This window comes from Astatotilapia calliptera, chromosome 10 (assembly GCF_900246225.1).
Source record: "Astatotilapia calliptera chromosome 10, fAstCal1.2, whole genome shotgun sequence".
Classification (NCBI taxonomy): domain Eukaryota; kingdom Metazoa; phylum Chordata; class Actinopteri; order Cichliformes; family Cichlidae; genus Astatotilapia; species Astatotilapia calliptera.
The window spans coordinates 9789154-9809829 of record NC_039311.1 but is presented as its reverse complement, the minus strand read 5'-3'; the positions used below and the strand labels follow the sequence as shown (position 1 = coordinate 9809829).

The 20676-nt window shown below is 39.6% G+C and overlaps 1 protein-coding gene across 1 annotated transcript; it reads right to left on the bottom strand.

Moving 5' to 3' along the window:
- Window positions 1-5224: 5224 nt before the first annotated feature.
- Window positions 5225-9947, bottom strand: LOC113031164 (protocadherin beta-15-like). Its single transcript, XM_026183102.1, has 4 exons — window positions 7233-9947; window positions 6234-6295; window positions 6038-6150; window positions 5225-5734 (listed from the first exon to the last, which is right to left on the bottom strand). Exons 1-4 carry the CDS (start codon window positions 9747-9749, stop codon window positions 5463-5465), a joined length of 2964 nt encoding a protein of 987 aa, XP_026038887.1. The 5' UTR covers window positions 9750-9947; the 3' UTR covers window positions 5225-5462.
- Between the last annotated feature and the right edge of the window lie 10729 nt (window positions 9948-20676).

Genomic DNA, 20676 nt, shown 5'->3' with positions numbered 1-20676 from the left:
TTGGCATCAATGTGAGTGTGAATGTTGTTGCTCTCTTTCTCTGTGTTTGCCCTGTGTCAGACTGGTGACCTGTCCAGTATATCGGTGTACCCCGGTGTACTCCATCTTTCACCCTATGACAGCTGGAATAGACTCCAGGCCCCCTCTGAAGTGGAGAAGCAGAAGAAAAGGAATGGATGTCAGAAACGGACGCCATGGAGGTGTTGCCAAATTTATCTGCTGTAGCTCTCACTGTTACTTGACAAAGAAATGAAGGAGATGCTTTTTATGACCCTCAAAGGTGCTCAGCGGTAAACATGATACAGTGCAACCTAAGGCACCCACACGAAGAAGAAAAATGTACCAAAGTGCCCAAATGGATAGAGTATGTATGAAATGTAATGTTTTTTGTAAGTACCCAAACAACAACAAGAAAACACAATAAAGTGACTTTGAATGAAGAATGGGGCTTCAATTGGGGTGAGCTGAGGAAAAGTGGATACTGCAGTTCAGGACAGCGCCTCATTCATTTGAATGAAAGTTGCTTATCAGTGCATATACCAAAGGTCCTCCATGAGGTACTTACATCTGCTTCCACATTTTAGGCCCGTGAGCATGCACATTAGTTCTCATTTAGGACATGTGCAACCAAGACCCTCATTTGCTGAACTGATTGACTTTCTGTTGGCTCCCAGCACACATGAAAGGCCTCTGATAAGATAATCATGCAGCTGTTACAGACTCTCCAGAGCCAAATTAAATGAATTAAACAGCTTGAAAAAAACAAACAAACAATAATTTCGGATGCTCTGAAAAAAAAGTATCCATCATCTTACAAGAGTTCTTTTTCCAATGTATGTGTAAGGGACAAACGATCTTCGGATCAGTGTGCATCATGTGCATTGTTCGTGTTCTGCTTTTGATTCTATTTTCAGGTTTTCTTAGTTTTAGATATGATTACTTTTTTAATCATTAAATATAGTTACTGTTTCACTTTTCCTGCCCTATTGTGTTCTATGTGTCTGTGGTTTAATCTCAGTTTCGGTGTTAGGTGTGCCCTCATTTTGTTACATCCTGTTTTATTTGGGCAGCTTCAGTCGCTTGTGTTTGTTCCCAGCTTGGTTTCTTGTCTTCTTGGATTAGTTTCAGCAGTATCTCATTACCCTGGTGTTTCGCATATCCTCTCCTCCTGTGTCTGTTTTCAGTTTGCTTTAGTTCATTGTCCCTTTGCATTCTTTTCCAGGCTGTCGCCCCAAGGTTTTGTGGACTTTGTTTTTGGCTGCCACTTGGAGTGAAAAAAGCTAATCACTTAATAAATCATTTGGATCCACGAAACATTCAAACATGACAGAGTATCCTTCTGACCACTTAATGCATGCATTTCCAGTGAAACTGCTCCCTAGAGGCCCATGCAAACTTTTTCAGTTTGCTTGAGCAACTGAAAAATGCAACTTGCATTTGCAACAAGAAAGACTTTTAAAGGGTTATTCTGTTATTAATGGCCAAAAAGAGTCAAGCTCTTAAAAAATATGCTAAATGGAGGTAATGATTCAGTCAAAGGTTAAAGTTCCAAAAGCAAGGGGAAAAACAGAAGATTGTTTGCAATAAGGACAAAGAGTCCAACTTGAAAATCCAGGCATATAAAAAATATATATATAAAAGCTTTAATCATTTTAAATGGTCACATTTTGTTTCATGTATATTTTAAAACCATCTAAAAGTGTTATTTTAAACTGGAGATGCAGTCTTTTTTCTTCTTCTTCTTTTTTACTAACTTTACTGATGAGATGTCAGTGAAGACAACCCGTCACCCTTTGGTTTAGCTTCTTTCTTTTTTTTTTTACCTCCATGTCTTCATGCAGCCTGAGTCTCTTCTACTAATCCTGTGATGCAAAGTTTCCTTTTCCTTTTGAGCTAAGCTACTGCAAAGAAGCTTCAGTCTCCCCCTTTAATACAGCCTATGCAGCATACAGTGCTTCTCATTATTTCTCCTAGCTGTCATATTTTTACTTGTCAGCTTTTTCTGCAAGCTTAAACCATTTTGTGTTGACATGGCAGATGACAAGATGAGGGTGATGCTTAATCTCTCTCTTTTCCTTTGGCTCCATCCAGTGACAACACAGAAAATTACAGAAAACACTGTACATGCAAAGCACACACCATGTTGTCTTTAATGCATTTGAAAGAATTGCTCAAACACTTTGCTCCTGTGCCATATATGTAAACACTGTTATGCTTTTATTACTATCATGAATTCTTTCAATCTTTCCATGAGTTGACTTTGAGTCTGTGCAGAAAGTAAAATATAGTTCATTACATACCTTCTGTTGTTGGCTGTTTTCCTCAACTTATAACCGCGATTGCCAGGGCAGCAGCTTCACATAGCCCACTGTTTTTGCGTTTTAATTAATTTTAATTAATTATGACACGTTAACTCATTTTAACCTTTTACTCAAGAGGAGGAAGAGATCAAGCTCCTCACCAAGCGTAACAAGAAGCACCACATACGCCATCTGAGCCTTAATTAGGAACAGAGATTTACTGAACCAGTTTGTTTCAGCTTGTTTAATCATTTGCTAGAAAGATTACAACTACAGGACTGTGCAAAAGTCTTGAACCAACCCTAATTTGAAAAGTGCCCCCCCTCACACCCCATCCTCCCATCCACATTAAATGTATTATTTAATTATGTATATATCCATGATAACTGGATACTTTTTTCATTTCATTTTGCGTTTTCAGCAGTCCTTGTACCTAAGCACTCTTTGTTTGTTTGTTAAACACTATCTATGAATCATTCAAACATAACAAAAGCATCCTCCTCAACCGATTAACCAGTGTTGTGTCTACATATAACAGACAACAAGCAAAGAACCAATTTGTTCACATTTCTTGCAAGTGGCAAGCTTAAAAATTAAATTTATTTATATGTATGTATGTATGTATGTATGTATGTATGTAATTATGTATGTATGTATGTATATATGTATGTATGTACAGTATGTAATTATGTATGTATGTACTCACTCATCAATATGTAAGGAGGCCAGGTACAACAGTAGCCATCTGTAAACCATGACAGAGGTTCTGTCATGCTTTGATGATGTGTTTCATTCAGTGGTCTTGCAGAACTTGTGAAAACTGACAAAATATGAAGGGAGAAAAGAACCATCAAATAATGACCTGCTGTGCAAATACTATCTGACTATCTGAGACATCTGATTGGCAACAGGTTAATTTTCAGTAATCTCAAACAGTGTGAAATCACCTTGACAGAGGACAGAACAAGAGACTACCCACGTCCAAAAAAGAGCTTTGAATGTGTGTATATATATATATCAAACCACAAATTAAACATAACAACTAACTTACCGATTAAAAGAAACAGGAACGTATTTAATGTTTATTTAATATTTATTATTATTAACGCATTTAAGACACACCAAAACACACCAGAGATGTATGAAGTAAACGCGCCCTCTGGTGGAGATTAGATGAAATCCCTGCACTTGGCTGGAGATGTGGGAGCTATGGATTGGTGGGGGGAATAGTCACTGGAGATAAAGGAAAATAAAGCAGCACAGATTTGGCTGTGAATAGATTTTACACAGAGCAGAAGCTGGGCATATGCTGTCTGTCCCTGCTTAGAGCACATGGGACTGCTAAGCTCGGCTGTTTTTGGTTATGATACAGTCAAAGATAAATGTTGGCTTCGTTATCTGTAATTTCTGGCAGGATGTTGTTACGGGCATAATTGGACTTGTTTTCTAAATTCCTAATAGTCTCTGTATAACAGAGTAAAATTTTCTTTTTTTTTCCAGGTTTTATCCTCATGACTTGATTTTCAGAGTCCAAAATGGCCCTTGGCACTCAGCTTGAAGCAGTTCACTGAGGCAGTCAGGCCCTAGCCCATGATTAACCCACTAGCCTGTAATAGCTCAGTTAAAGACAATGGATCCTGTGGATAATTCCCACAGTGCAGTTTAAAAGCCGTGTCTTTACTAAGGAAAGCTTCATGAAGAAGGTTAAAAGGCATTCAAAGCCATATGCCCAAACACATCATAGTTTTATCTTTAAAATATGACTGGATGCTTCACCTCTGGAACCAGTGGAGCCCAGCATTAGTGTCAGCAGCTGGCAAAGAACAACTGATTTAATGTGAAGATTAGATTTTTACTCATCGTTTTCTAAAAGCGTTTTAATGGAAGACCACATTGAAGTGGTGTCTTTTAATAGGTAGCAAAAAGAACATCTATTTGTTTCACTCTTACACCATAGTGCACTGATGTAAATGGATGGGATCTTATATAAGACTTTTGTACTCTATCTGAACACTCTAAGCGGTTTACCTCATTCACGCTAACATTTACACACATTCGTACCCCCACTGGGGCACTGGAGAGCAACTTGGGGTTAGTATCTTCCCCAAAGACATTCAGGATGCACACTGGAGCAGACGTGGTTCAAACCACCAACCTTCAGATTACTAGTTGACCTGCTCTACTACCTGAGCTACCCCATGTGCATAGTTATTCATGGTGAAAGTGACCATCACTTTTGAGTCACATTAACTTCCAAAGTTAACTTTGGTTCTTCACATAGCCATAAAAATGTAGCAGCTTTGTCGAAAGAGCCCCCCCCCCCGAAAAAAAGAAAAAAAAAAAACCATAACAAAAACAAATGAAGTTTTTTGAGCTGGTCTCAAGTTTATTCATTTATTCTGTACATAGCATATATACAGAGTAATAATTCCTACTAAGAATAATTATGTAAACACTCATTAATATACAAGCCCAACCACTAATAATGAATGCATCATGAATACATGCAACCCATAAGTGAATTATGTGCTCTTATGCTTTCCACTTACTGTCCAGGAGCTGTAAGTCTTTTGCCATAACCTTACAGGATCTGCATCACTTCACTGGCGTTATTGCCCTTCAAAATGTCACCAACAATTCACTGTGACGTGTTAGTGTGATGGTCGACTGCACGAGACAGAGGAAATATATTATAGCTGTGATGTTATTCCCTGTAACAAAATCCCTCAGTGTAAGATGTACAGCTTCAGTGCTTACACTCTTCAACTTAATCCTCTTTTTTATTTATATTTGACAGATTAATTGCTTTAATTAAAAAAAAAAAGATGTTACATTGCTTTTCTCGACTTCTCTTTCGGTACATTTCCATACTGTTTTGCATTGCCTGTGCATTATGGACAGTAAATGGATAAAGACATGCAGGATACTAGTCGCACAAACCTTTTATTGTCGTAGTAAAACAGTTGTAGTTTTATATTTTAGAAAATAAATCACACCTTAAAAGTACATTTGTTAAATGCTGGCTATTAATAGCAACCTATGAAAGGTACTGCTAGCACAGTTACAGTAGTTTATTCACAGCTTTGACACACAGAGAAGCTACGGAAACATGACCAGTACATTGACAACAAGTGTTTGGCATGTCGTCGCTGACGTTTTGGATTACTTAAATATAGAATTACTTATATGACTGCCATCTTTGTCAAAAGATTGTTCATAGTTTGAGATGAATTTCTTTTTCTTTCCAAAAGTGGAGAAGGTGTTGTATACGTCCAGTTCTCCTCTTGGTGCCAGCTTCAGAGTGCTGTAGCCAGTTGTGGTGCCCGGAATGTACACGTTGTGCTGGTAGTCCGGTGTTTCAGGATGAGGCTGTGTGGACTTGTTAGTCCATGAATAGTTTGGAGCTGCTCCCTCTTGAAGAGGCATCTTGCAGTCTGTAAAAATATGCATGCATTAAAATTTGCTTTTGGAGATTATTTCTTCATATTTAAATACAGTCTTTTTGATTTGAATAAGGCGGTTTTAAAGGCATTTTCTTAATTTTTTTTGTGCAAATAACACTTCTTTCAGGGACTTATAATCCTCATGTTGATGCATTAAAATTCCCCCGGTTTAGGGGCCTGGTATTATCTCCCTTTTGGTTTTTAATGTCGCAGTAAATCCTCAGGCACAGAAATCCCAGCCACACCGCCACCCTCGTTTACATGATGTGCCAAAATTGCACATCTACCACCCACCATTCATGTGGTTCCCCCAAGTCCAGTACTGTGGTGCCACAGAGCAGGAAAACCCATCAGAGTCAAATTTTGGTTGGCGTGAAAGCGTGCCCTCCATATTTGCTGAGCTATACCTGGAAAGATAAGAGAAATAACAGAAGTGTAAATTCAAGTGTGTGTGTGAGTGTTTGCCCAACTGAATCAGCTATGTACTCACCTCTTGTATGCCGAGTTGCGCTGGTTATTGGTCCACGTCCAGTCCTTGTTTGAATACTTGAGCTGCCAGTTTAAAACATAAAGAAACTTTGAATATCAGTGAGAACTTCAGGGAGAACACTGCTGTGTAGGTGTAGTCTTGTTGGCTGTCAGCGGTGGATAGGTTTGAAGTTAAGAGAAAGCCAACAGAAAGTCAGTTTAAAGCTTTAAACTTGTGACACATTTTTTTTCTGTCTTACATATCTTTTGCGACTGTCAAACATAAAAGTAAGGCTTTGAAAAGTGATAAAGGAGTTACTGCTTAATCTGAGAATATGTGGCTAATGTGAGGTGCAGACACTAATGCTGCTGACTAGAGCACAAATGCGCCAGGAGTTGTGTTAACATCAAAAGATAGCTTCAAGTTGGTGATAAAAACGTGTATCTCTTTTATCCCTGCAGCACCTTTTATGCCCGTGTTACACACCTTGTCACACTGTGATCTTCCAAACAGCAGGGTAGCTTACTGCTACAAGGTACAGGGTTGAGGCTGTATTTTCTATTTCATTAGTTACTAGGTGTAGAGTCAACCTCATTTGTTTTATTCCAAAAAAAAGGGATGAATAAAATAAAGTAGTAAAGTATATAATATATGTATGTATGTATCTTTATATGTAAATGTATCTATATGTGTGTGTGTGTGTGTGTGTGTGTGTATGCGTGTACACAGCATACATAATAGCATCTAATCTGACTTTGGGATTTTACAGATTAGCATACATGTGTTTGGAAACCATCAGTAAAGTAAAGTAAATGATTTTGCTCCATCTTCTCCCAGCATATTAGATGTTTTATGGCAGTTATGCCTGTAGAAGGCCTACAAAATGCAGCATGGCAGGAAGAGGGCTGGGATGAGACATGACAGAGTGGATATAGTTTGTGATGCCTTAAAGTGGATAGTAAGACAGAGAAGGAAAAGCACTGTCTTAGTGTATTCATTCACTTCATTTCAGCACATTACCTCGTTTGGGGTTGCTGCTCTTTTGTTGGACAGCTCATTGTGGTCCAGCGCGCTCCATCCAGAAGTCAGGTAGTCTGTGCTCTTGGCATTATTCTGCTGAACTGACATTACCGGGCTGCACGGTTTTAGGAACATGAAGTCGCTTTTGGATGATTCCGGTGTCAGGCACATTTTGTAGCAATAGACCTGGGGGAGTGCGCCATTGCTGTTTACCTCTGACGCGCCCGTGGACATGCGGACATTTAAGTTGGACTTTTTGAACACCTCTGTGGTAGTGGATATTTCTGAACGAGAGCAGCAGCAGCAGCAGCTGATGGAGGGGAACTTGGACTCTTTGTTGGAAGGTCTGCCTTTCAGTCTCCTCACCGCAACGAGGACGATAATAGCCACTAGAAATGTGAAGGACACTGCGCCCAGAGACACGATTAAGTACAGTGTAAAGTTGGTGCTGTGATGTGGGCTTAGTGACAGGTCACCCAGATCGGGCGGGGAATCTGGCAGGCTGTCAACCACTGACAGAATGATGGAAACTGTGGCCGAGAGGGGTGGCTGACCATTGTCCTTCACCAGAATGACCAGTCTATGCCTCGTGGGGTCTTTCTCCACTAACTGGCGTATCGTCCTGATTTCGCCCGTGTAAAGAGCAATGCTGAACAAACTCGGGTCTGTTGCTTGGAGCATCTCATAGAAAAGCCTCGAGTTCTGACCCGCATCTGCGTCCTCCGCGCTGATTTTGGTAACGAGATAGCCGGCGTCAACTGATCTGGACACAGTTTCGCTGGGCGCAGTGCCGTTTTGCGGAACATGTGAAACTATAACAGGTGCATTGTCGTTTTGGTCCAAAATGAAGATGTTCACTGTAACGTTGCTGCTCAGAGGCGGGAATCCCGCGTCTTGAGCTTGAACCGTGATCTGAAAGTTTTTGAGTTGCTCGTGATCAAAGGATCGCAGCGCGTAAATGTTACCGTTGTCTGAGTTTACGGACACATACGTGGACACGGGCATTCCGTGTATGTCACCTTCTAGGACTGAATATGACAAGTACGCATTTTGACCAGAATCGGGATCCAGTGCAGTCAGCGCACAAATAGACGCCCCCGGCGCGTTATTCTCTGTCAGATACACAGTGTACGAAGGCTGTTTAAAGTTCGGCGTGTTGTCGTTCACATCAGACACTTGCACTAAAATTGTTTTCCTGGTGAATAAAGGAGGGGAACCCATATCTCGGGCAGTGAGAGTGATGTTGTACTCCGCGACTGCCTCCCTATCCAAAAAATCGCAGGTAACCAAAGTGTAGTAATTCTTAAATGACGAGTGGAGCTGAAATGGGACGTGATGAGGAATCTCGCAGTCCACATTCCCGTTTTCACCTGAGTCTTTGTCCATCACGCTTATGACGGCTATTACCGTCCCGGGAGGAGCGTCCTCCTGCACAGGTGTGGATACAGATGTTAAGATCACCTCTGGGAGGTTGTCATTTTTATCCAAAACGCTGACCAGCACTTTACAGTGAACTGCTACGGCAGATGGGCCTTTATCTTTAGCCTGGACATAAATTTCATGCATCCTGGTCTTTTCATAATCTATCACTCCTTTGACTTTGATCTCCCCCGTTTCTGAATCCACGCTGAAAAGCTGGCGCACCTTGATGGGAGCGTGGCCACTGAATGAATAGCTGATATCAGCGTTGGAACCCTCGTCAAGATCGGAAGCGTTAAGTTTTATAACAACTGTACCTTTGGGCGCGTTTTCGGCCAGCCTCACTCTGTAAAACGACTGATCAAACACAGGCGCGTTATCGTTTGCGTCCAGAACGGTGATGTCAATTTGCACAGTGCCTGATCTCTCCGGTGCGCCTCCATCCACGGCCGTGAGCACCATCTGATGCGCACTCTGCTGCTCTCTGTCCAGCGGGTTTTGCAGAACTAGCTCTGCAAATTTACTGCCGTCACTGCGCGTCTGTATATCCAAGAAGAAGTGTTCGTTTACACTTAACAAGTAGGTGCGGAGGGAGTTGGATCCCACGTCTAAGTCTTGTGCGCTCTCAAGTGGGAAACGGGAACCTGGCGCAGATGACTCTGATATGTCCAGATTAAATTCGGTCCACGGGAAATTAGGGGAGTTGTCATTCACGTCCAAAATTTCCATCTCTACCCTATAGAGTTCCAGTGGGTTTTCTATAACCACTTGCAAGTGAAAAGAGCAGGACAAACTCTGCTCGCACAGTTCTTCGCGATCAATTCTTTCATTGACGAACAAAACTCCATTTTCCAGATTTACCTCCACATACTGCTTCTTAGTGCCAGAGACTATCCGGAATCTGCGCGCGGAGAGCTTATCCAAATCCAAACCCAGGTCTTCTGCAATATTGCCAACAAAAGCTCCATGCTCTAGTTCCTCTGGGATCGAGTAACGTATCTGTCCCCAGACTGCATCCAATAAATACATGAACAATGCCAAATAGTAGACTACATGCCATTTCCCACTCAGTCTTTTCATCGCGCCCTGTATGTCCATCTGTAGGCAGAAGCAATTCGGCAACTCACAAGGACTATGTCTGTAGTGTACTCATAAAAGATGATTGAATCTGAACTGTCCAACATACAGCCGGGATAAAACTTGACACTGGCTGGACTGGAACAGCCACTGCCTGCCCGAGAGAAAAGAGAAGAGAAGAGAGAAAGGGACGCGCAAGGGCTACTCGCCTGCCTCAGATTACTGTGTCTGTGAGTGTGTGTGTTTATTATTGGCCCCACTGTTCCAATAGAGGAGAAACGACATCTGGTGGGATAATCTTTCGCCTACTAGCCTGATCAAATTTATGTCACAGTCTCTAGACTTTGACTGCAGGTCAAAAGTACAACATTCAATTTCTTATAACAGAGCATAAAAGTGAAATGAAATCGGACATAAGCACACCTTACTGCAGTGTAGTCACGCTAACCCACAAAACTGGCAAAAAGTTATAATTGTGCAATGTAATCAAACTACTTTCAGATTTTCAAAAAATGCCTTTACTATATCAAAATAAGGAAATAAAAAGAGAACAAAAATGATCCTGCTACAAATGACTGAGAAATTAATAACACGTGTAGAAACTCAAACTTGTTATCTTATAAAAAAAAAATGGAACTGTGATAACGATTTATTAGAATAACATCGGTGTAAGAATCTCGTTTTAATCTTTGTCAGGTTAGAGGAAAATAAAAGGGAAAAACAATCAGTATATATTCATTTATGGCAAAACATCAATGAAGTTTCGAAAGGTTAATGTCATTCTGACTGCGAAGTCTGTAAGCTGTAAAAATGTTATGAATAAGCGCAAACCCCATCAAAGTACCCTGGCAGGCACTGTTACTGTTTAAAACATCTTTTTCCGAACATATTTCAGTGTATTAGTACTTAAATAGAGCAGTTGCATTATGTTTACTACCCACCTCAATGCTTACTTCACCCATTTGCTCAGAAAAAAAGAAAAAAAATCCCCATTCCCCTGTTTAAAACTGAAAACACAATCTGTCCGCAGGAATGAAACTGCAGCAGATGGTGAGGTTTTCTACTGGCTCATGCTCTTTTTAATTAATGGAATGGAGATTAGAGGGCATTTTCCCTGGATCATTAGTGAACAGTGGAATTAAGACATTTTGTGAGGAATAATCCCACGGCTATCCATGCGATGCACATGTGGTTTTCTCTCAGTGGTCATACTGACCTGCTTTTCATAGCCTAAGTACATGGCATCACTTACGCATAGCAGAAACTAAGTAGCTGGCATAAGGGGACACAACCACCACATTTAGGGATCAAAAACACAAAAGAGATTATCTTACTGTCACCCCCGACTCTTTCTCTTTCTCTCTCTCTCTCTCTCTCTCTCTCTCTCTCTCTCTCTCTCTCTCTCTCTCTCTCACACACACACACACACACGCACACACCTCACTAAAGGGCTAAAGTAGACTATCAATCCCTTTGTCTTTAACCACTTTTCAGCTTTAAAACTGCAGGATTAGAAAAGGTTAGCCTACTTTTGCCTTAAAAAAACCCCAGAAAAACGTTGGAAACAGTGTTTTGCATTCTGCTTAAATGGTCTGCTCATCATGTAACATGCTCTGAGTGCAACTAATCATTTTGAATTCCATTTAACCCTTTAAAAAACTATTGCAGATGTTACGCATCAACTGGCATGAAACGCCGACAGCCAACTGACAACAATGTCTTTTCACATGATCGACTGTCATGGTTCCAAGGAACATTCATAGCTACCTATCCTGTTTTTCTTGCCACAAAGTGTTTAGATCCCCCTCTTGTGTTCCTGTTATTTCATGGACAGTCACCGAATGGGGAAGAGGTGCTAAACACAAACATTGGATGGTTTGTAAATTGCTATGAACAGCATAAATTTCCACAGTCTGGTAAACAGGAAAAGGTTGCTAATAATATGCCAGTCTAGTGTGCATACATTCATATAGGGTAGATAAGAAAGTAAGTGGTGATTTGAGTTCATCAAATGCACCCAGTAAAAGAGGAGAAAAAAGAGGGTTTACTTCAATTTGTGTAATCCATCTGTAAACACAGATTTTCATTAAAAGTAATTGAACAGTCTTGAAAAGATCCATTTGGATATTACCTCATGCGTGCGTTTGATTGTGTTTTTTATTAAAGTCTTTGTTGCACTGCAAAACTGTTGTTCTTTACCCCACAGAGTAACAAAAAAATCAGTTAATGAAAGAATGGAGAGGAAATTAGATGTTAAGGCCTTTGTCTTCATTCGATTTTTACAGAAATTGCTGTGCAGCAAGAATCGGCATACTATTCATCATAAAACTAGCACAATGACAGGTACTTTTTAACATAACACAGCAGTAAAATCACATTGTGCCAGTGCTGTCTAAAGTCTCCTCAAGGTTTTACATAAAACCCTTTCCTCCCTGGACCAATAAAGCAGAATTCTTTTTTACGTGATAACATTATGTCTTGCTTTATCTTTATTTTGCATTTCCCCGAACTAAAAAACACAAAACAAAACAAGTCAAAAAGAAATCTTGTACTAATATCACCCTTCATTGGAAAAAATGAGAAGTCAGAAGTCAACATATGAGCCAATTAGTGGATATAAATCCAGCTCTACTAGAAGGACCTCTGAATTGGACTGTTTGGCAATATACGGATTGAGTGTAATATTATAGTAATTAGTATTCTTTCAGCATCTTATTTCTATATCTCTTAAAACCAAATAAGAGTAAAAACATGGCAAGGTGCAAAAAATGGATACAGATCTGCAATTCCAGTTAGATTCAAATAATTCACACACGTTTCTCCTTTCTTGCTGTATTCATAACTAGCAGGGATGAAGAATCAGACTGGAGACAGGAGTTGGGACTTTTCTTCAACGTCTTTGACCTGCATTGTTAATTTATCACGATAGCTTGGTATCTGTAGGTTGTTGAAAATGTTGTCAATGGCATTCTTATTTTGTCACTATAATAATTTGAAACAGGATGTGTGAAAAAAGACACTTTGGTGAAAATGAGGGTCTCATAGCTGATGACTGAAATTTTTTGTATTACTGATGATATATAATAGGCATATGACACTGTCTTCAAAGCCACTGAGTGAAATATTAATTGTGTCTTTGGATGTGTTGCAAAAGCCGCAAGATCTTTGTTCCCTGTTTGTTTTGTTCAACCAACAATCTGGACCGAGCATATTTGCAATCATACCAACCAGCTAAAGTGGCATTTCCTCACACTGGACATGTCTATTCAGTAATCAGTATGTCTATGTATTTCTGCTTGGGGTTTAGTAATTTTCATTTTCATTTTCAGTTGCCATTTTAACTTTTTTTTTTTTTTTTTTTTTTTTTTAGCAAAACACACCTGCTGCAATTACATGCCAATTCACTGGCTTGCTCAAAGAAGTAAACTCACACTGCTGGTTGTAAATAATATGGCAGGTAAAACCGATTTTTGTTCTTAAAACCCAGAGCTTGAGTCACATGGTGTTATTGCAGTAACCTGTAAACATTGGATTTAGGCATCAATGATTTTGTAAGAGATTTGGCCAAAAATTAACACAAAGTAAACATCTCAATTATGTGGCAAGTTGGGAATTTTAGCAGGGGTCTGTGGGGAGTGACTGACTTTTGAAGCCAGCTTCAACTCGTCATTGGCACTGACTTCATTTTTTAAGTCCCAGAGGCTGCCACATGGTTGTGTTCAAGCTTGATGAAAAGATACTTTTTAATTTTCCTGGGATTTTTTAAAATTGTAAAATTTTTATTCATTATTAAATGAATGAATACCATTAAGCTGCTTTCAGGAACTATGCCTGTTTGCTCACTGTTTCACTGTCATGGTATACAAAACTTTTCTCACTAGTTATTTACTCACTGGAATTGTGGCAATTGTGGCATTGGGCCAAGCAGCACGCACTTGAGCCGCATGAACAAGTTTGTGCGAAACCTTCTGTCAGCACGATCCGAGAGTTTTAAAAAAATGTCTTGTGACTTCAAGAATGCTTTGCTCTCTCAATTCATGAATATTGAGAGGGGTGGAGGTTAGATCATGTAGAGAAATATCCATATCTGTCAGTACTCTTTGGTCTTCTAGTAGTTCTTGCAAAACTTTGAGGTGTTTTGGGGCTCATTATCCTGCTGCAGCATACTTCTCCATTCCTCCTCTCTCTGTTTTGTTTTATTTTGTCCTGTGGTCTGCCTTTCATGTGCCACAGAACAGGAACTTGCTGTAAACAAATTAGTCAGATCAATTTAAATATAATGCTTCTGAATTATTTACCAGTGAAATGACGTGGAAAAAACAAAGAGACCTTTAGCCATGTTTTGATGTTCAGAAAGTCCCTCTTGGCTTAGAAAAACAATTTTACTGTTTGAATCTCTTTAACCTAGCCCTGATGTTTCCTATTTTCATACTAATGTTTAGTAAGTAATGCTCAGCCGTAGACTTGACACACAGTCGTATTTCAAAGCAAGTGAAGAATAGCTGCATGCTGACAAACCTCTGATCTGTAGTTCTAATGTACATCTGTGAGGTGGTGTCAGGACTGCAGCATGATCCATCCACCCATCAAGCCATATTTCATAATTGGTTATCCAATTCAGGATCTTAGATTGGCTGGAGGCTATACCAGTTGTCATAGGGCAAGAAGTGGGGTTCACCCAGGACAGGCCCACAGTTTATTGCAGGGCCAACACATAGAGTCAGACAAATATGTACACTCACATTCACTGGAATCTAGAATCACCAGTCAACCTAACAAGCATGCCTTAGGACTGTGCTGGGCAGCTCGAGTATCCGGGCAGAACAGGTAGAACATAACAATTCCAAACTGGAGGATTAAAACTCAGGACCTTCTTGCTGTGAGTTGACAGTGCTAAGTACTTCTAGCCCCACAGCATGATCTGCATTTCAAAACCTTTATCAGAAAAATAGTTTAGCTGGGTAGTAATTGCTGTTGGATTGAGTAATGTCACACTGTGTGAAATCACTGTTTAAAAGTCTCTGGATTTTGTCATGTTTTGGACCTTATGTTGAGTGGACTGCAGTTAAGGTGTTCACTCAGGTGACTAAGTTGCTGAAATTAAGTTTTGTTGAAAATACACTGAATTAGAACCAGACACTCACTTAGAATTGGATTCTAAAATTTGTTTTTTTTTTTGTAACACAAACTTCACACCAAAATTTATGGCATTGAAATGCAGCAGCACCTGAGGACCCGAGGGGGACAGAGAAAATGAGGAAAAGCATCCGACTTTAGAGATAAAACCAGAGAAGCTAACATTTCATCTATGATAAACCGGGTCAGGCACCCCGGTTAACTCCTCTCCTGCCTCTCCACGGTCTGCGTCTCGAGTCGCAGTAATGGGCCTACACATGCATATCAGCGAATTTTATTCAAACATGTACTGAGATTCTGTACCCGAGTTGCCACATGTGAATATTTCTTTTTCTGAAAACATAATGAAATGTAAGCCATAATGCTTCACACATGCATGACCTATTTTGTGCTGCTGACCCTCCAGAGCAGCTGTAATCCAAGCACACTAATGAGTGGAAGGCTATTAAGATATTACGCAGAGATGGTCCATGCTGCCCCCATTATTTATTTTTAGGAAAATAAATGAAAATGGAAATGGAAAATTATGCTTTTCATTCTACATTACAATATGATTTTTTTTAAAGTTTAGTTTCATCACAGTAGTCTTGAGTGAAGAGTGCTCTTTAGTCAAAAAAAAATGAGTAATTTTTAAAAAATATATATTTAATTTAATTCCTGAGTGGAAATGCACCATTTTGGTGTACCAGTATAGCTTGCACACCACACATAAATATTGATTTAGCTGATTTTCAACTGTGTGTGTTTCACTGACATCACTTCTCTGTCATCCTCTTATCAACTCAAACCTATTATGCTATCCCTCTGCAATATGCACACCTCTCATGGCAGATAATCTATATATATCTGACAATTACCGAGCATGCCTATTTTAAATTCTTTCTCTCCGTCGCTTACTTTTGGTGTTGCTGAGTGTTATCATTTCTCTGGCAATAAATCTTTCATGTCTCTGAATATGATTTACCACTTATGCTCATTCATGACAGTGCTTCAAAGTACATAAGCATGCTCACAGTCAATACAGGGTTGCAGCTTGGACTGCTCAAACAAAAATACACACAGATTTACAATAAAGCCTTAATTCTTATGCAATATAACTGGTATAACTGAAATGAACTTTATATGATTAGAATCATCGCTACAAAAGTGATCAGAAGACGTATTTTTAATAAAGATCTCAGACTAATGGCATGCTTTTGTTTCCAGATAGCTAAAGCTGCACATGTTCATTCAGTATCATTTTTGAACATGTCTTAACACAGCAGGTTGATAGCATTTGCCAGTGTAATGTTGCTTCTATACCCTGTGCTGTAAGCACTCTCCTCTGTCTTGCTAAACTCTATGGAATAAAGAAAGAGCCAAAAATCATCTGTTGTATTCTGTTTGTGTTTTTATGTTAAACAAGGCCTTGGGCAGCCAACCTCAGACAATCAGCAAAACAATGTGGTTTTGACACTTGATTTCATCAATGATCCAGTTAGCACTTATGATAAGAGGGGCAAACATCTGTAAGCTTTGAAGAAAATTGCGTTCTGTGAGACACTCTAGCTCTGATAAAAAAAAAAAAATACTATATTCATACCACAGGAAAAAACAAGCTGATAAACCATATCTTAAAGCATTACAAGAAGAACAGTTCAAGTTCACATTTGTAGCAAACCACAGCTGCAAAGTGGCACAATTTAAATACAATTCATAACAAAAGTAAACATGCTTTTTTTTTTTACTCTTTTTTTCTTTGAAGAAGAGAAAAGCGTTTAGTAGGCTCCCTTCTGTTGGGTCTGGGGGCAATTTAAAACTGCATAATTTAATAACAGATAAAAGTACACTGTATTGAACATCATAAAAAGCTGGCAGACACTGTCCTATTGAACCGCCAAAGCAGGTCTCGATGAGGACTTCATCCTGAGTCACCCCCGTGTCCATAGCTCATGATTGATCGATAATTTGCCAGTGCCTTCTCCAGTACTCCCAATACATCTCCTTATATTTTTGTAAGTACACAACCATGCTTAACTATTTATCTAGCTTTATTTCTATTTTTTCATTAGCTTTTTTCTTACTCTTTGTTCCTCTTAGACTGAACAGAGTTGTGCTTAGGAATGATGCGCACACACACACACACACACACACACACACACACACACACACACACACACACACACACACACACACACACACACACACTCATTTTAATGTTTATACCAAATTATTATTTTGTTACTATTTTGTCCCGATATCGCCTTCTGTTCCTTTCTTTGGTTTCAAAATAAAATGTATAAAAAAATGTAAAAACACTCAAGTAAGCAAAATCAGTATGATCAAATACCAAATGGTCCCCATTAACTAATGAACTGGTTCAAATAGATAGTAGCTTTTACATTACAATTTGGGAAAGTGAGATGTTGTGTGGGAATTTGGTAAGAAAGGCTGCTGATATGCTGGAAGAGCTGTCATTATTATTTCAAAACCGAGCCAGAGTGCAGACACCAGAGGTTTGTCCTATGACGCAGGATTAGGGGCTTAGTGAGGTAACCTTAACCTTAGGTTTTCAGACCTATGAAAGCAATTTATGAACAATGTAACAAAAGGAAAATCTCTCTATGGACATTTAAGTGTATAGCTATAATCATACTACAATCCTGTCAAAGCTTTTCTCTTTTTCTTTTATCAGTACTGTTGCTTTCAGCTTCTATTTTTCTTTAGCCAATATTTTGATCTTTATTTTTAAAATATAGTGCTCTGCTCTGCTGTTAGTAGGACTGTCTATGTCTGTGACTGCTTAGCAGGATTTCCAATGTTGGTGTAAGTGAAGCCAGATAAGGGAACAATATTGGGTAATTTGAACTTGCTTTGTACTGTAGTGGAGGCCCCAGGAGGCAGACAGGCATGTGGATAATACAACAAAAGTAATTTTAACAAACTTGTGGGGTGAAAAACAAAAGGTGTTGTTTGGGAAAGCAGTTAGGTCCCATCAAAACACCAACATACAGAATAAAAAAAATAAAAAGCTTGATGATAGTTGATGAGATGTATTAAAAAATTCTAAATTGTCACATGTAGAGGTTATGCAGTACTACAGGGTGGGCCATTTATATGGATACACCGTAATAACATGGGAATGGTTGGTGATATTAAAGTCCTGTTTGTGGCACATTAGTATATGAGAGGGGGCAAACTCCTCAAGATGGGTGGTGACCATGGTGGCCATTTAGAAGTCGGCCATCTTGGATACAACTTTTGTTTTTTCAATAGGAAGAGGGCCACGTGACACATCAAACTTATTGGTAATGTCACAAGAAAAACAATGGTGTGATTGGTTTCAACGTAACTTTATTCTTTCATGAGTTATTTACAAGTGTCTGACCACTTATAAAATGTGTTCAATGTACTGCCCATTGTGTTGGATTGTCAATGCAACCCTCTTCTCCCACTCTTCACACACTGATAGCAACACCGCAGGAGAAATGCCAGCACAGGCATCCAGTATCCGTAGTTTCAGGTGCTGCACATCTCGTATCTTCACACCATGGACATTTGCCTTCAGATGACCCCAAAGATAAAAGTCTAAGGGGGTCAGATCGGGAGACCTTGGGGGCCATTCAACTGGCCCACGATGACCAATCCACTTTCCAGGAAACTGTTAATCTAGGAATGCTCGGACCTGGTACCCGTAATGTGGTGGTGCACCATCTTGCTGGAAAAACTCAGGGAACGTGTCTGCTTCAGTGCATAAAGAGGGAAACACATCATCATGTAGCAATTTCAAATATCCAGTGGCCTTGAGGTTTCCATTGATGAAGAATGGACCCACTATCGTCCAATTTTTGTTTTGCCCATTCTGCAAATTCTGTGCGCCGATCTGGGTCATCCTCGTTGAGATGCTGCAGTAGCTGGAGTTTGTAAGGGTGCCATTTGTGAGTAGCTAATATCCGCCAAAGGGATGTATGACTAATGCCACTCTCCAGTGACATGCGGCGAGTGCTACGCTGTGGGCTCTTGCTGAATGAAGCTAGGACAGCCACTGATGATTCTTCATTAGTGACAGTTTTCTTGAGTCCACATTTTGGCAAATCCAACACTGAACCAGTTTCACAAAACTTAGCAAGCAGTTTGCTAACTGTAGCATAGGAGATGGGTGGTCTCGTAGGGTGTCTTGCATTGAAATCTGCTGCAATGACCCGGTTACTGCGTTCACTAGATATCAACACAATTTCGATCCGCTGCTCACGTATTAACCTCTTCGACATGTCAATGGCTGTGAACAAAGAGAAACTTGTAAATAACTCATGAAAGAATAAAGTTACGTTGAAACCAAGCACACCATTGTTTTTCTTGTGACATTACCAATAAGTTTGATGTGTCACATGGCCCTCTTCCTATTGAAAAAACAAAAGTTGTATCCAAGATGGCCGACTTCTAAATGGCCACCACCCATCTTGAGGAGTTTGCCCCCTCACATATACTAATGTGCCACAAACAGGACTTTAATATCACCAACAATTCCCATGTTATTACGGTGTATCCATATAAATGGCCCACCCATTTATATGGATACATATAAAGGCAATCAAGCTTCGATTGATTGCCTTTTCTGCTCAGAAGAATCCCCATTTGATTTAGATCTTGTAGAATGTCACATGTTAGTCTCTAAAATTAAAACTGGTGAGTGCTACTCTTGCAATCACATATGATTTCCTTTACTTGGCTTCTCCTCACTGTGGAGGACTGGCAACAGTACAAAGAAACTCTGCTAACTTTACCATTCTAAATAAGACTTAAAGGTCAGTGGTGTAAAACATCATTATAAACAGCTGACCAGATGACCGGTAAGCAGCAAGTTACAGCCTAAGCGAACCTTCTGAATGAGACCCCTGTGTCTGTCTTTAAACCATGTGCCAGTCACCATTAATGCTTGTTGCACCAGCATGGCTTTTCCTTCTGCCTGACACTCAGTTGTACTCAGTCTACCCTCAATTGCTGTCACTTGTGTCCTAAAGGCTGTCATCTCCACTTTGTGCTCCATTGCCGCCATGTCTTCTCCACTGCTCTATTTTTCCCAGTTCAGTCAGGCTTGTGGCTGTTTGTCAGTAGAGGCTGATTGCCCAGTTATTTGGTTTAGCTGTCTGCCTCCCTGTTGCTCTGCCACTACATTTTGTCTCCAGTGAGACATTTCATTATCTATCAGTGCCTCAGCAAGACCACATTTCTTAAAGTACCTCATGCTCATCATTTTGTTCCCTTTAATGAGCTTTTGTTACCCTTTCTACAACTATACAGAGCATACAACCATGTATGCCTATAAACTTTGCTTAGTAACAGGAGCTTTGTGCGTTGCAAGCAATGTCAGTGCATCCTAGTTTGTTTTGATGAAAGCAACATTATGAGTCTCACAATATGAAGCGATATCCATCAACAATGCAAGGCAGCAACACACCTGTAGAGGTCAGCATCTGTCTAATCTTTTTCCCATGGAATATGGATATTGTGTTCAGTTTTAACAGCCTTTTCCTTAAAATTCTAAACCAGTACTTTTGACCACAATAACAGTCGGATGTGGTCTAGTCATAATAATAGTTTTAGAGAAAAAAAAATTTAAACAAACAATTTCCTTCTCCTTGTGTCTTTAAATTCAAAAGCAAGTGTATACTTTTCTGCTTGCAATATACGTTAAAACCTATCTGGTAAAAATAAATAAGTAAGCTGTAACACTAGACTATTTTCCCAGCTGAATTTGATGCATAGTAATCATTTCAGGAAATAATCATTTGATACATCTTGTCAAACAGATGGACTTATAATTCAGCAATCT

Coding starts and splice junctions, on each gene's coding strand:
- LOC113031164 (XM_026183102.1), bottom strand. CDS start 9,749: ATGGACATACAGGGCGCGATGAAAAGACTGAGTGGGAAATGGCATGTA. Junction 6,296..7,232: donor GAGCAGCAACCCCAAACGAG/GTAATGTGCTGA, acceptor TTAAACTGGCAG/CTCAAGTATTCAAACAAGGA. Junction 6,151..6,233: donor CGCAACTCGGCATACAAGAG/GTGAGTACATAG, acceptor TTATCTTTCCAG/GTATAGCTCAGCAAATATGG.